Consider the following 17,344-nt stretch of genomic DNA (forward strand, 5'->3'; position numbering starts at 1 on the left):
CATGCATTCCACCTTTCACAGAGGATTCAGTAAACATTTCAACTGAAATCTAAGACCCATAATGAAGGGATCAATAGCAGTGACATATTATGAAACTTTCTTTCCCTTTCCCCTCCCCTTCCATCCCAGCAATAACTGCCAGGCAATCCTGGCAGTTTCACAAGCACGGCAATGATTTCACTGGCAGATTTCAGTGGATTATTGTGGCCAATTTGGAAAAGCACTCTAATAAGCATTACTTTCCAGAAACCAATATAAATCTGGAAGAGGGGATTATTAAACCCGGGGAAACTATAACAAAAGACATTAATTGCATTTTTTGAAAGACCTTTTGAATTATTACCTGCTATTTTATAAGACAAATATATAGATAAAAACCACTACCGTGACAAGAATTTATTTATATTGGCTATATATATGTACTGCAGGAAATTTATCTGTAAAGATAATTTACACACAACCATTATGCTCCTTTATGGCATACAAGCAATGCATGCTGTTAGATGTCTATTTGTGTATCTTCAGGCAATTAGGACTGGATTATTTACTCTCACCTATACACACATGTACATAAGTCAAGTAAGATCAAAGATCAAGGTGGGATGCGATAGCAATGAGTGTGTCTGTGTATTTGTATGCATATTCTGAGGTTTCTAGATGGTCTCACAATGGAATACAGCAGTTTCTCAAATTGGGTCTACAGCACTTGGAAAGATTCTTCTCATTTGGTGCTTTTGCATAACTCTGAAAAATCACCGGCCTGCTCCAAAGTCTGTGAGTGAAGGAGAAAGCCCTTCCCTTCAAAGCGAACTGAAGTCCTCACTGGAGGACTTGGTGAGGCAGCAGGAAAGCCGTATTACAAGCAGATATTTAAACAGCTCAGAACATACACCTCACGTATGACAAAAACCGGTCACAAAGACAAAAATGTATTTTAATAACTGAAAAACAGAGCTAGTTTTTCACACTCAGTTATTACTAATGAATAAACAGACCAGGAACAAACCTAGGAAGCCCAGCTCCAAAGTAACTACTGCACAGAGCTCTGCTGCTATCCAAACAAAACACGAGGGCTGTGGCTGAGCCCCAGGACTCTGACACTGACACATATAGGTACGACATGTACCCTCAGTTTCAGCCCCAAAAGACAGCCAGGATGAGTTGTCTGCTTCATGCGACACTTGGCTTTCAGTGGGATATGACTCACTGTAACAAAAGGCTTCAATGTCTTTGTACTGTTTCGCCCTAAACATGACTATAATGTGCAATTACAACTGAATTCACTGAGAAAACAAAACTGGATGATTCCTCCCAAGCTGAGTCACCAAACTGAATCACCGTGTTTTCAAACACGTTGAGGAACTTACGGAGAGCAGCGTTCAGAGGTGCCGTATAACGGAGCCGTGTGGAGCACAGCGAAGCTCAGGGTAAGTCATCCACCTCTGTAACAGAAGCACTCAGCACCTCACCAACAGGGGTTTGATTATTAAGCTTGTACCATACAGGCTGGCTGTGTTCCTGTTCGTTTGTGGTCAATGGGAGTTTTGCTGTCAGCACCACTGAAATCTGCCTTTAGGGACTGTTGCAGGCTGTGAGCTTGCAGCTGGGCAGGCTCTGTGCAGGTGCACAAGGGATGGAGCCCCTGCCTTGCACAGACAGCTTTGTGTGCTCACTGGCTGCCCAAGGCAGAGCAGCAAGGTGCCAGCGGAGGATGGGAGAGCAGCACAGTAGCTAGAGCCCCAGCTGGGGGCCGCAGAGGCCACTGATCTGCTCCAGCATGTACAGACACTGACAGGCCTCTCCTTCCCTTATATCAGCCCAACCGTTAGATAGCTAAAGGATGTTTCCATTTCTATAATAATATTATGAAACATTTATCACAATTTATCAGAACGAGACTCGGGTCATGACTAAAGCCACTGCATGCTCATAAATGCAGCAAAGAACTTGAAATCAGTATTTAAAGGCTTTCTGTTCTTCATCTTTCATGATCTAAATTAAAGTTGGCTACAATCAGTCCTGGAAATCAGACAGCTCTGCTGTAGTTGTTTACCAGCAACCATTTTAAGCTGAATTTTCCAGTATTCTACTAATAACATTTTCTTAAGTATACACTGGTGTCTTTGCATGGAGAGAAAGAGCTGAAACAGTGACAACATCTCTAGTGCAACACTGCAGTGGAAAGCACTCACGTTAATGCACGGGTTGGACTGTTTTGTTTAAGGTGCCTACTTTGGAGGCTGGATTTTTCTACTTGAAATGGTTCCTGGGCAAAGTGCCGCAGATTTAGAATGACACACTGCCATGTTTTTATGAAAAATATGGTTCTGTTTAGGCTACAATTAGAAACTTTCACAATTTGTCTGTGGAAAACTGAGGCTGAAAACTCCAGAGTCGGTTTGTTTATTGTGAACTGAAGTAACATCTATCTTAGTAAAGAAACTTGTAGAACAAAAGAGGCTCCATCATGGTAAGACCTGAGAGCTTTCCTTCTAAAAATGCAGGGCTGCCATGCAATTCTTAATGCACACCGATTCACAAGGCTACAAGCCATGCATTGTTTTGGAGCCACTGGGGTAAATCAAATTATTGTGAATGACACTAATGATCCCATACTTGCCTGAACATAATGCATGGTATATAGCCTTGCCTTCAAGGAATTTTTTGTGTATATAATTGGTACAAATGGCTCGCTCCCTCTCTTTTGTTGATTTTAGAAACAAATGCACTCAGGTACAGAGTCTGCCTTTTCCAGGTTAATTATGTAAGCCAAACCAGCCATGCCTAGCATATGAGAAGTCCCAGGGTAAAGTGTCAGAAAGACACACGTGCAATAAACAGCCTCTCATAAAATGCATACAACAACCCTACCTGGATGGACCTTCAGCAGCAGAGCTGTGTCAGTGGATCCTCAAAGCCATCATTTAATAGAAGTGTGAAATGTGGAAGGCCACACTGACTGAGATGGGTTTGTGTTTTCACAGATGCAGATCTAAATGCAGTTACCTGAGCTATCAGGGTACGCTGTCCTTGGGCAAAGCACAAGTTAACTAGGAATGCAACATGCAACAAATCAGAGGCTACTGACTGAGAGAAGACATCTCAGACTTTCAAAAATCCAAATGGTTTTTGAAAAGGCCTTACTCTTTTCTCTCCCAGAAAAATCAGGGCAGATCCCAACTGGCAAAAACTGGCAAATTTCCACTAGCCTGTGGGTCATTAACTCCAAAAAAGGGCAGCTTCAAAACCAGTTTTGTGTATGCAGTATTAGTTTCTGTCAGCATTGCTATAAACAATCAAAATCGAAAGTATTTGGGATGACTGCAATACCCACTTTTTTCTGTTGCCATTCAGAGATGTGTTTCAACACAGATTTTCCTAAAACAATATACACGTATCAGAGCCTGTATGTGACAAGATGAAATATTCAAAACAAGCACGATCTACCTTCTAAGTTTGTACTTCTGGTGCTGCACAAACACAGTCCTCTGTTGTCCATCAGTACCATTAAAGCAATTCTTAAATTGAGGTGCTTTCACCTGCTAAAGGGAACGACTCATTTGGAATGGCTGGTGCAAATACTCAGACCAAATAGAGCTGGTGTGCTCTGCATGTCCTGATCAGCAAACAAATACCTCTGCAAGGAATCTCAATCCATGTCAAATGTATAACAGCAAGGCATTACCATGCCTGTCATTGCCTTGTTTTTCTGCCATCAATCATACTCAGTGACACGAAAGAATTGGCCAGCATAGGCCCAGGTACACAGCAGAGGAGATGGTTAGGAGCGAGCTGGCCTCTTTCCCTCTCCCCAGGTTTTGCTTAGCATGACTTGATTGTAATCCCCTGTTGGTGCATCTCTCACATCCACAGTGCAGACGTCCCACATCCCTTCCTAGCCAAAGCACAGAACAGTCCCCAGGGCTTTGGGATCAGTGCACAGCAAAACATCAAGCTTGAAACAAAAACTTGAATTTCACTGCCTGAAGAAAGCTAAACCAGGTGAAGCTGCTGCACTCAACAGCCTTTATCTGCCCAAACAGCCAACAGAAATAAAACATCTGTATATCTCAGCGCAGTCATTTCTGACTGTGCTTCTGACAATGCTTTACGCAGTACAATAGCATTCAATGGAATGAATAGCAAACCTTTCATTCATGGTGAGAAGAAACACTTTGTTCTACAAAGGTGAAATCTGGTAACAACAAAACAAAACAGAAGGTATCTTTTGTGGTAAATCGAGTGCTCTAGCCAGTCATCCCTGATTTTATACTTCCCAGGTATAAAGCAAGCATTCAGTTGTGAAATGCTTCGATAGTCCTGCCTGCAAGGACAGGGGGACCCACGATACAGGGGCTGCCCAGCACCACCTCTGCACATTCACTGTCCCTCACTTCTTCATAGCAACACTGAGGACAAAATACACAAATAATACCTTTGGAGCATAGACATCTGGAGACTTAACATTTACTCTGATGAATGTTAATACAGTTCCTTCTCCTATGCCTAATGACACAATCGATTTTCACAGAACAGCAGAAATGAAGATCTTCTACATTTTTTCCAGTTGTTCAGACAGCTTAGCTCATATTCTTCACACAATTGTGCACCAAGTATTTCCACTGTGAAACTGTTCCAGTCTAAGATATACCTCATAGTTAGAAAGCTTTTACTGAAAGATTAGATTTAAGTTTTTCTTTGCTTGGCTATGCTGATCACCCTCACTTGTATTCTCTACTCTCTTCTAAACAATCTCTCCCTTCCCTTGTTCTTTACTCCCCAGCCCTTAATTCCTTTAATCTTTCTTTAAAAGACTGTCTCTCTGTCCCCTTAATCATTTTTTAATTTCCCATCCTTTAGGCGAGTGCCAAAGATGTTAAAATGAGAGATGGATGCTTGCCACAAAGGAACAGAACTCCTGAAACTCCGTAACAGTTGAAATCATGAGAACTTGCAGGCCGTTACCCCATTATGTGAATGGTATTTTTACAGCACCAGAAATGAAGTAACGCAGCTACAAATATTCATGTTCCAAACGTGTTGTCATTCCAGTGGCCCAGCTACAAGTTCCCTGAGAGCAAGCAATGGAAGGTTAGAGATACCACATCCCACAGTACAGAATGCCTGCGCTTCAGAACGGTTCCTTCCACACCGATCCCTTCTGCTTTGTCCTGTGTTTAGAAGTCTTTCATTTAAGAAGTTCTAAATTTGCTGCTTTTCAGTACCCATCTGTGAAAGAGAGATGATACAGAATCCCTCACCTGTTTTCCTCCTAAGGCTAAAAAAGCATCCTGCCAGACACTATGAAAAAAATCAATTCTGTCCCAGCTGAAACCAAGACGATAATGTTTGAGGATATGCAGGAATAACTCTGATGCTTTTATATATTTTCACATATTCTTTTTTCTTCTCTCCCCATGTCATGTCTGACTAGAGAATTTATTGCACAGAGGCAAGTGGGCAACATGTCAAGCATTAGATGTGGTTTTGTTGAGAACACTCCGCACTGAGTCAGGTCTACTGCTGGTTTTCTGAGGGTGCAGCAAGCCTCACACGGTAGATCTCATGCCAAAACCCTTTCTCCTGCAGTACTAGAACACGTTTTCAGGCATCACAATTTGGGTCATTCCAGCAGTATCCTCATGGGCCTTGTTCTATGTGGAGACAGCGTGCTTAGATCTGCAGGGAACTGGATGCCCTTACAATGGATAGCACAGCAATTTTCGCAGCTGGTCAGTTTCTGCATGCAGGCAGACAAAAGTAGTTGCACTCATTCTGAAAGTCAGGAAAAACAGAGCTGGATTTGTCTCGCATCGCTTTGGAAGTTCCTGACTTCAAGTTGCAGCATTGGCACTGCATCTTTCTCAAAGGCGCAGCCATAAAGGTACTCTGTGCCTCTGGCTGTACTGAAAGGATTACTGTCATGGGACGTGATACCTGGGACTGCAGAGGCTGGGCTCAGTGACCTACAAGGCCCCACCACTTTTGCCCTGTGTTTTCCCGCTATTTATTTAATACTCCATCTTCCTTTTTTCTCTCACTGAAACAGAGTGAAATCATATCAGCAAGGACACATCAGATTAGCTTTACAAGCTAATAGCTTTACAAGGTTCCCACCAGCCTGACATTCATCAGCCTTCCAATCTAATAGTAATGCAATAGCCTCCACAAGCAGAGGTTGAGCAGCATGCAGGCAGCCCAAGCCCCAGGCTGCGGCAGAATTGCTACCCATGTCCTGCCTTCTGCAGCTCACTGCGGGCATTCCCAGGGCCTGGCAGCCCTCCATGCAAGGGTTAAAGGAAAGTTGTAAGCAACGGCTCTAAAACGCTTGGAAGAATCTCCCTGAATCAAAACCATTTTCACGAAAGGCTCTCTGCCAGGCAATAAAGTATTCTTGATGGACTCTTATTTTATCATTACCCATGTAAGAAAAATGTATTGCAAGAATCCCAACACAATTCAGGGAAGTAATCACTTGCAGATTTAGTAGGCATTCTCAATTGGCAAAAATGAAAGATTTATTGTAGGGATGATGAAACAAAGAGCAGTTGTGCAAACTTTACTGAGCTGGATTATGAGAACATGCTTTTTCCATTTCCCACTTTTAAATGCCTTGGATGCTGTTTCAAAAGAAAGATCAAGATCAATTATTTAACACTGCAGTTACACTGTACCTGAGCGAGCATCTCTTCAGACATGTTGTCTGCATACAACAATGTAAGGAGAATAAGGGAAGACAAAAGCAAAATTCCGAATAGAATTCATACTGTAATGACAACATTTTCTTTGAAAGTTGCTGAATAAAAGCACAGTTCTGCACACCCTTACTCAGACAAGTAATGCTCTGAAGTGGAGGTCTTCTTCTCATCAGTAAAGGTCTATAGCCTCACACGGACTTTAAGTCTTCCCACTCTGTCCCTGCCTGTTCTGCCAGGGACTCCTCACATGACCACTAGCACCCTGTGCCCTGCTGGACATGTGCACCCTGCTGTAAATTCAGGGTTTCTTTACAGCTAAACAAGTGTAACAGGGGACAGAAAGTAGCAGAGTAATTTGTCTGAATTTAACTGCATCTGGGTGCAACGGCTTTCACTGCAGTTCTGCTGTACACAGGCAGAAATGGGAAAGAGCTTTGGGATTCTCAGCCGACAGAACCACTAGAGATGCAAACTGTCATTACGGATGCATTACACTGTTGGCCTCACTACCTCACCATGACTATTCACCCTCGCTCTGCTCCAGAGAGACTTACTTCATTGTATTTGTATGAAAATGGAGGTATAAGGTCAACATTTCCACAAGTGCTCATGAAATTTCAGTAACTCTATTATACGCTGTCTGCTTTGACAGAAAGAGCACCTCATCTTCAGAGGTGCCCCGTCTGAGCTGAGGACATCCCAGCAATAGCTAACTGAACTCAGGCTTTGCTTTTGAAAATCTTGCTGCTCATTGTGTACTGTCAGCTGCCAGAAGGGCAAGTTTCTACATACTTGGTTTAAATAGCACATCGTCTCATTATTATGTCAGCTGGGCAGCTTGCTAATCAAGCCAGGGAAGGTTTCAGAATCCAGCCCATTGTGAAGCCCAAGCCAACATAAAGGCCCCGTGTTGTGGAACGATGGCTTTTTATTTCTCATCCGATTGTTAAAGGCTAACTGGTGCTGGTTTGCCCTGAAGGAACAAACAAATGCATCACACTTAGAACTGCATAAACGACTGCATAAAGTTTTTAATGCGCACTAAATTCCTCTTTCTCCCCCGAGACTGTACTATACAGCCTTTGTGCTGCCTGCAAATGCAGATTAACATTTTTATTAAATGACATATGTTTCACTAATACGGAGTATTAAAATGTATTGGCGTAATAAGAAACATTAATGAGTATATCATTGGCACAGTTTTTAAACAATATTTGATTTTACTGCTTTTTAATTTGACCAAGCCCTCTGCCAGGTGATTCAAGCTATTTTCTTTCTGAGGTTAATCACTGCTCAGAAAGGCTACATCACCAAGAGCTCAGAGCAGCCCCGTGCCATTTATAATAATTCCCACAGAACACATACACAGAAATAAAATAAAGCCAAGCACTTAACCTCAAGAACACAGTCACAAGGACTGCTTAAAATTTTAGAACTTTCAAGCTTTCCACCTTCTAAACGGTAAGATTAATAATGCTCAGATGCAAAATCTTAAAAAATGAAATTTTAGTGAGAAAAAATCCTCTGCCAGGGCTCCCAGGTAACTGCAAACTGCCACACACCACAGAGGGCCACCTGCTTTCCCACACCTTCTGGAGACATCACACCCTAATAAAACAATGCTGGCCCCATCTTTGAGTGCTTTTGGACCATATTAAGACGTTCCTACAGGAAGCAGACGGTTCACAGTTACACTTACTGCTCTCCAAAACTCATGACTTGGGTGCACCACTTGATCTTTACTATGCAGATTCATACATTGTAGCTGACGGACAATTTAGTTCCAGACAGGATGCAGAGTTGAAAAAGAAACCTTGCACGCTTTTGTTAGATGGGAAATGGTGAGCCACAGAAATCCTTAAGTTATTGCAAACCCAGTACTTAGAGACTGGAAAGCCTTTCACTTTTTGCATCCTCAGATGTGATTATTTGATACAATTCATTGATCTGCATGGCAAAGAAAGTGATCTTGTGGTGCAGCTGGAATGAATTGGGAGTTAAGAGGCCGCTTGCAAAGTATCTTCAAAAGGTGATGCCCCATGAGAGGTTTATAGGCCTGCGCTGAGACGAGGGTTTGAATAAATCTACATGTGGACTATCATCCAGAGCCAGGCCACAGCAGAGCTGGAAATAATTCTGTGTCTTAAAATGAGAAGGAATCATTAACTGAGTTTTGTGGGACAGTGAGATAAAGATAAAAACGTGGTATCGAGATGTCATTTTTGTGTGCAAACTGGGCAAAGGGAAAGGAAGGGAGCCTAGCAAAATCTTCTAAAAAGACCTGGGAGCGATGCCTAGAATTTTGTCTGGCAGCCAGACATCACAGGTCACAACTAATAAATTTCAAGTTTCTAAGCTGGGCATGCTTCAGCCCATACGATCTGACAAAGAATGTGAATGACTTAGCTCAGTGTGGAGCAGTCCTGATGAAACTCCCTCTCCTCTGTGTCACGGTCAGCCAAGCTCTGCAGTCACTGTGCAGAACTATTTCTTACACAAAAATGTCTCTTTAGGGTCATCTCTGTCTATCAGACCATTGTCAGGTATTTGTCAAAAGCGTAGTGTTTAGGATTCTGACACACCTCTGCTGCTTTGGGGGAAAGTGGTGTATTTTCCCTCCAATAATGCTGCAGCTGGAGTTACGTTAATTTTTTTTTTCATCAGGCAGATCAAAACACTGAAGAATGAAGAGAGAAGAAATCAGTTCAGGACGAGCTGAAATACAATTGTTTGGAGACTGCTTTAATGAAATAAAAACACTAGATAAATCAAAGAGGGAGAGGTTTTACACAACGTAAAAAGCCTCTTTGTTCAATGCTTTTCATTCTGAAGTGGAAAGTCAAAAAAGATGAGTTAAATTACAGAAACGTTTCATTATTTCCAAAATAGTACACTGTTTAAGAAATGCCACTAGTAACAAAATCCCAGTCCCATTCCCTGTTCCCCTATCATTTTGTTTTCCAAAATGAACGTGATCCAGCTTCACTGACAACTTTCCACTCAAAACTGTTTTGCAATGATTCTGCTACTGGTTTGAAATAATTGGCCTTGAATATCTAGTAAAAGTTCTGTTTTGGAACATGGAAATAAACAACCATCCTTGTGCCACAAGTCCACCTAAACCACTCTGTCTGCTTTGCCCTGACACCTTAGCTTGAGGATATTCTGACTTCTAATAGTGGAAATTATCCAGCGCTGTGAGAAACCATAACAGTACTAAATAATTCCATCATATCTTATGGCAGTGAGTTTCATAGAGTGAATACTCGCTATGTTGTGGTGATGTCATTGCTTTATCTCAGAATGAACAGCAGTATCTACAAGCAGCCATTAGCTCTGCATAAATATACCAGGAAGACTGCAGCCAAAAATAATTATTATGTTTTAACCAGGCTCCCAATTACTGAATCATTTATCAAGTCAAATTAAATAAAACCTGATGGAATTAAATTCTCTTGTAAGCTAAGAAAGTATGTATTTGAAAGCCCCCTCTGTGGAAGTCCCACGCTATACCAGTATACAGCACCCTTCTCTATCACCCTGCAATAAAGCTGATGCACCTCACAGAATGTCCTAAACGTTCTTCCCAATGTTCATGGTGGGAAGCTGATAATCCAGAGGGGAAGACACCACCAACTCTGCTCCAGCAGGCAGGTTTGGAGCCCGAGAAGACACCACAACCCTGCATGGCACTACTGCACTACGCCTCCTGTCTGCAAAAAGAACAACAGTTTAGGTTCTTGTTCTACAGCAGTGAAGTACGGGACAAGCCCAGGCACAGAGCAAACTGCAAGATCTGCCAGGCAGGAGTTCTGCTGTGGACAGGCAAGAATTCTAATTCACCAGCTGTTGCTGGTAAACCAACATGGTGACATTTAACAGCCTGCCCTCCAGTGTTAGTGCATCTTTAAAGCCATTTGCACTATCCTGTAATCTGTAGTGGGTTTCATAAACAAATAAACACTGTATTTTCACCAAGCCACTGCTCTGCCGTCTACTTCTCCTCTAATCACAGTGTTTTTAATAGTGCAGTTCCTTGACAGTATCGGGAAATGCCATCAGAAAAACCTAATAAAAAGAGATCTGCGGTAAGGCAGCTTTGATAGAATGGATGTTTCCTACTACTGACTTCAAAGGAAAGAGAGGCTAATAATGCACTTTGGCATCAGCACATGACACCATCCACATTAAGAGATGAAAACACTGCAGACTTCCACAATATTCCCTCGAGTCAGGCATGGAAACTTATTGTTTAGGTGAAGGAACTCCAAAGCATGCAAGCTTGTGCACACAGACTTCTCCTCCCTGCAGATGCAGGACTCTCAGACTCACCAGATGTAGCCCATTGAGATCTCAGTATTGCCCACATTGCTTTATTGGACACAGGCTCCCCACTGAGTGCAGACAGAATAATACTTGTCTTTTGGGAACTGAGATTCCCCACTGGTTTCCTCAGCAGCAGTAACACCATTGTGCTCAATCAGCCCTTTCTGCCCACAGGTGTGCTAACCAGGTCTCAGTCCATCATGTGTTACAGAGGCAGCACCTTCTCATACTCAGCTGAAAGTTTTTACTTTCTATGTCTATGCCACGTGAAACCGGCTGCGTCAGAGGTGTACAATGAAAATAACAGGAAGCACAGCGGGCCCACTATCTCTCCTGCAATCTGTACAAGGATCTGTTTCATAGGTAGAATTGCCCACGGTTAGTTGGTGTGATATAGTGATTTGACCGCAGGAGCCGCGCTGGTAAGCTGGAATTGCCTAAAGGTGCCTTTAGGTAAGTTACCTATCGTCTGAGTCACCAGTGCAGTACCTTTAGTGCCTCCCCCTCAGGGTCTCAAGAGTTGACTGCAAAAAGCACAGGTGCTGAGTTTCACAGTGCATAGATGTAGCACCCAAATCACAGCACTGAGACTATTCCCAAACTGAATATATTGCACACATGCAAGAAGAAAAGATCCTGCTTCAAAGCCTTATCTACCTATGAAGAAACACAATGCCCACAGGCAGGGCTGAAATGCACATGGGAGGCATTTGTTTCTTTGAAACACGTGAACTGGAAAGAATAACAATGGCTGTTATCACCATCCAGCTCCCTTCAGGGATGGCACAAATGTGACCATACTCAATTTCTATAAACATAAATGGCATATGTAGGGATTCCATAAAGGTAAATATATTGATCTTCTCTCAGGTCTGTGAAGGCCTGCGACAGAGTTTCCCTGAACACATAAGCTTGCAGTGATGAGAACTTCATCTGCTGCTCTTTATGAAGCCACAGAAGTGCAAGAGGATGAGCTGATAAGCCATGTTTGGATTTTTCCAAATCAAACAATTCCAGACAATGAAATTTACATTTACAAGCAGGGGCTTAAACCAAGGATGCAATATTTAGGGATCAGCAGTGTTCTACCCACCAAACTATTGGAAGAACTATAAGACAGCAAAAGATGCAGCTATGAGAAACGATTTTTTTTTAAATAAAAACCATTTAAGCTTGCTAATTTTTGCTGTCTCAGACAATCAAAATTCCAATTGTCTGGGACATCAAATCTAAAAAAGCATGAAATTAATCTTCAGAAGTAAAAGTCTTAAAGGCATTGCATCATTATTTTTGTTGGATATATTTTTGATTATAATGCAGATGAACCCCAAATTTAATAAAACTAAAATAACATGAGTTAAGTATGAAACATAACAGGATATTGCAAAGAGATTAGGTAGTTTCCTTTAGACTACTTGCAGAGCCCAAGGAAAAACCAAACTGAGGGACACAATGACGAGAAGGCACCAGTAAATTAGAATATTTAACTGAGTACGAAAACAGTATACTCATAGTACAGGTTTTGGCAACGAAACACAGCAAGCAGAATATGGATCTGCAACATCAGTACTTCTTTGCACCAGATACTGTTTTGCTTGTCAACCGTCTGTAGTAAAGAAAGAAGCAGACTGGCTAAATTTAAACCAGCTGTAACGATGAGAGTGTTACAGTTGGACTGAAGGAAGCTTACCTCATGAAAGTATTGTGGAAACTGCTGTTGGAAAGATAATAAAAGGATTAACTGCAGTTTTAGTGAACCATTTACTTTTCAATCAAAATGTCTCATGTATTTCCTGTTCTCAAGTAGCTTGAATTCCAAAATTCCTTTGTCTATTACAGTACATAGTAGCAAAGCCTGCCATAAGAAATTAATAATTTTACATGGAAAAATACTTTTATGTATGGTGGTGGAGGGCTGCTTGCTGTTCGCTTCTCCCGAGCAGTTTGGTACCTCACAGCCTGTAATCTTACCAAGGGGAATAAAATCAAGGGCTTAAAAAAACTACAATGGGTAATTGTGAATAGCGAAAGAAAATCTCCACTACAAATACCAAGAGATGTAAAGTTACTTCAACAGAGCTACAGCAAAAATGAAACAAAATCTCAGGGCTGTATAGACACAGAATGAACTACCTTCTTAATTTGCAGGAATATCAGCACAATTATTACCACATCAAAAGAGAAGCCATCATTTAAAATGACATGACATCACCGCACATTGAAGCACTGCACAGCAACCCTTGTTTAAAATGGAATGGAATTCACTGGGCAAATAATCTCGTCTTGATATTAATAACTTTAAGAAGCTGTGTTACAGCTTTGGATCTTGTCCCTGCTAGATCAAGGTCTTTCCAGGGTAGAAAACTAAGCTTGCAAAGAGGACATACTTTTTGTGTGCCCTCTTGGATCCACATTTGCTCCGACACAGGATTCCAGCTTGTAACACTTAATACACCGATAACTCTGCTGATATCGGAGAGTGTTCTTCAGGGAACAGAAGAGTTAAGTGCAAGTTCTGCAAGGTAAAACTCCTAATTATGACAGAGGCAATCTCATGTAGGGGAACAACTACACTGTCTCCTGGAATTACACATCTATGTGCTTATATGCCAAGGCTATATACCTGTGTCATGAAGGCTATCTGCAATAGCTGATGGAAAGTTTTTTCCAACCTATTCATAATGTTGAGCCTTGTGATGTTACCAAAAGCCAGCTCTTTGAGGCAGATGTACGGAATTGAAAGGAGGAAGTTTTTAGCATTTGGTGGGATGTTACATGATTTAATGTCTCTGGTTTATCCAGTTTCCTGTAGGAATGGGAATGTAACATTAGAAATCTGCTATACAATACCTGTCAAGTACCTATTTTGCAGAAAAAGACAAAACTTCCCTCACCCATAGAGTCCAGCGAATCTTTCAGCATGATAGTAAAGCTAATTGGGGTTTCATGTTTAAATATTTCTTTTAAGAATTGTGAGATAAAAGTGGGGAGAAGACCGATTTTATTATAGATGGCTAAAAACAGTCAAACAAAAAAGAAGGCTAAAATAAAATCTGCAAGCTTCCACAGCTTACCTTTGCTTTTGTTTGGTAAAAAGCAACTAACATTCATTATTCTTGGGTGATTTACGACCAAAACAAAGATATTTATAGGCATTTCAAAATCCTCTGTGCTTTTAAATATGGACGGAGCTACTTCTGGAAATGAGTGAGTTGGTTCATTCACTCAAAGCTGAGATAAATAAGTAAGTCTTCAGAGACTTTCCATTTTATCTTGGACAATGTGGTGGTGCTCTCGAAATATATGCATTATTTCCAGTACTATTTGTGGGAATATCCACTGAGCAGTGCAGATGTTAAGATAATATTTTTCATTTGTTTGATAGCAGATAGAAGATAATGGTGTGATCACTTATAAAAACCTTAAAACATTTGGTAAAACACTGAATATGTTTTTTCCTTCTTTTTCCCTGACACACCCATTGTAAGCCAGCAAGCTTATCCCTGAACAAATGAAAAAAAAAAAAACTTTTTATAAAAGCATGCTTTCCTATTGCTCCATACAAAGCTACAGCTTGCCATGGAAAAGTTTGTCTTGATCTTCCTTACAAACATTTTCCATTGTATCATTCTCTGATCAAAACAATAAAATAGACATATAGTCAAAAATTCTGCCTATCACAAACAGCAACCTGCTTTCAGAGACATTTCCTTTGTTTGGACTTGTCTGTGTGTGTGTGCATGTATAAGTGCATGCACGCACACGCGTGCGCATGTGGGTGTTACAAATAAGACTTTCCAAATTTCATGGCCCAATTTGGAAGCTTATGTCAAACTTGTTTTGCTTCATCTGTTTCAGACAGGGTCTTATATCATTGTTGTCTCAAACATGTGGAAAGCTTAATGGAAGTCATTAACTTTTATTTTAGTTTGGCCATATTGTCATCATGGTGGGCAGATGCAGAGATGGTGCTATTCCCAAGATCTTCTTTTTGGAACACTGATGTTGTTTACATCTTCTTGATCAGAAGAGAACAATGGTTTTTACTTATTTTTAAAGCCCTGTTTCACAAATTAAAAAAGTCCCTGAGAACCTTTGAAAATGTAATTGAAGATATTCTTTCTATTCTTTTAACTATTTAAAATCCCTTAACAAGTTTCTTTTTCTTTCCTAAACTACCAACTGAAACTTTTGCACTCACCAAGTCTATGGGTTACTGTTCAGCTGAAGGAATGAAAAGAATTTCATTAGATGTGTTTTATGTTTCTCGATTAAAAAAGTCACCCGAGGCTCAGTGACTTGTTTTACGTTAAGTGACTGCTGTGTGCTTTGATCATCACTTTATTAATGCTTTAATGAATATTAAAAAAATAAAGCGCTGTATTAAAGTTAAGCTCTCGTATAAGGAAACCGAATCCCTTTTCCAAGAGCCACAGTGCTTCTTACTCAAACATTTCCTTCTATTTTAAGGTTTTCTCCAATTCTCCTTTAGCCTGCTGCAGATTGTTACAGGAAAGCACGACAACTGTATTAGAATAAGGTTGAAGGGAGAGCAAAAAAGAGAGCAGAGTAATATGCTTCTATTCAAACAAACATATTCCAGACTTACCATGCACTTGTTTGGTTTTTCTCCAGAATGAACCCTCATGTGAATCAGCAGTTTGTAACGAGCATTGAAGGGTTTATAGCGGCGGACGCAGCCTGCCCAAAAGCAAGTGAAGTCCTCTCCTTTCCGCTGGTCAATGTGGGTCTTTTCTATGTGTCTGACCAGTTCGTCTTGTTGGTCGTAAGTGGCACTGCAGTCAATCCACCGACAGACCTGTTTGCCATTGCCGAGGTCCTGCTCATCCCCCTCACTGGGCTGAAGGGATTTCGGAGACATAGAGGCATGTAAGTGAGGCAGCGTCCCTTGGGTCTGGCTCAGCTGCTGGTGTAGATGGTAAGGGGGAGGCAGCCCTTGATGATGTCGGAAAAGATCAGTGGTGGAGGAATAATCGTCAGCTGGTTCTTGTTTTAGGAAACTCACCTTCTGTGCGCTGTGGGAGGTGTTTTGATGAGGAATGCTAGTACCATTCATCATAAGGCTGAGACTTCCATTCTCCTCAACTTGCTGCATTTGTATCTGCTCACAGTCACCTCTGTCACACTCAGTAGAAATAGGTACAAGACATGCTGGAGGGGAGGGAATACTGCAAGGGTTTCCAGGCTGAGAGCAAGACTGGGGCCGAGAGGATTTCTGAGCACTGTGATGACTGATCTCCACGGGATGAGAGGAAATGCCAGCTGAATTAGTTCGCAGTCCATTCACACAGGTGACCAGTGACGTTTGTGATGTGCGGATGATAGCTGCAATATCAATTCCTTCGGCTGAAGACGGCACAACAGAGATGCATCTCTTCTTCAGGTTGCTTGCTTGTAGCCTAGCCGAGTGCTGAGGGGTGCCAAGTGACAACGGACTCGGGGAGGAGCTGTGTTCATTATTAAACAAGTAGGAAGAAAGTGAATTTGTGAAGCTATTATTCATTAGGTCTATTTCGGGATGCAGACTACCAGAGGCTCTCAGCTCCATCCCCTCCGTAATCCTTCTGTGCATGGAAGCCTCAGACAGAACCTTATAATCACCGGGACATTCTTGTTTAATTTGCTGAGCCGGGTGACTTCCATTCAGGCATGGAGCAGCAGAATCTACTGAGTCTTGAAACCTGGGTGACCTGTAATATAGTTTGTATTAAGCATCACCAACTACCACAGGATTTATCGTTTTTGTACAGGACACAACATTTGTAAAGCCCTGGAGAATGGAAGCACTCGCTCTCTGCCGAATGTTGCTCATCTAATGCAGCAATTACAACAAAAAATTCTGCAGTGCTTCCTCTACAACCCCTGTAAAGGCAGCATCATTTTACACAGGATTAATTTTACACAGTGAGTTATGCACAGAACAGCCAGTCTCCCCACCACTGCTACGGGCAATTCATCAATCACAATCTAGGTTTTCAATGCATAATAGATTGGGCAAAATAATAGCTGAGAATGAAGTTTGAGAGCTTTGGGCTTTTTTTAATTATTCAAATATCAGTATTTTCCTCAAAGTGCACTGGGAAAATTCCGTGGCAACCTTGTTCACACAAACCCAAAAAGGCTATAGCTGAATTCTGCTTACACGTGACAGAGATCTGTGCTTCGCTGAATTAAAAAAGAGTAAGATCTGTGGAGGAAAAAAAAAAAAGGCTTACGAATAAAGGATAGCTCATTTCAACCAGTGGTCCAGAGCTGATGAGAGATCAGTCAAAAGATAACTGAAAAAGTCCACTGAAAGA

General features: G+C 41.5%; 1 protein-coding gene across 10 annotated transcripts in view; it reads right to left on the reverse strand.

Moving 5' to 3' along the window:
• The window catches only part of GLIS1 (GLIS family zinc finger 1), a 180,255-nt gene that overhangs the window by 76,199 nt on the left and 86,712 nt on the right, over positions 1 to 17,344 (reverse strand). For all 10 annotated transcript variants that reach the window (XM_085231385.1, XM_085231381.1, XM_085231391.1 and 7 more), the window contains one exon: positions 15,634 to 16,735. In XM_085231385.1, coding sequence (XP_085087511.1) covers positions 15,634 to 16,735 — 1,102 coding nt within the window. The remainder of the gene's footprint in view (positions 1 to 15,633; positions 16,736 to 17,344) is intronic.

The sequence above is a fragment of the Meleagris gallopavo genome, chromosome 10 (genome assembly GCF_905368555.1).
Source record: "Meleagris gallopavo chromosome 10, MGAL_WU_HG_1.1, whole genome shotgun sequence".
NCBI classification, from domain to species: Eukaryota; Metazoa; Chordata; class Aves; order Galliformes; family Phasianidae; genus Meleagris; species Meleagris gallopavo.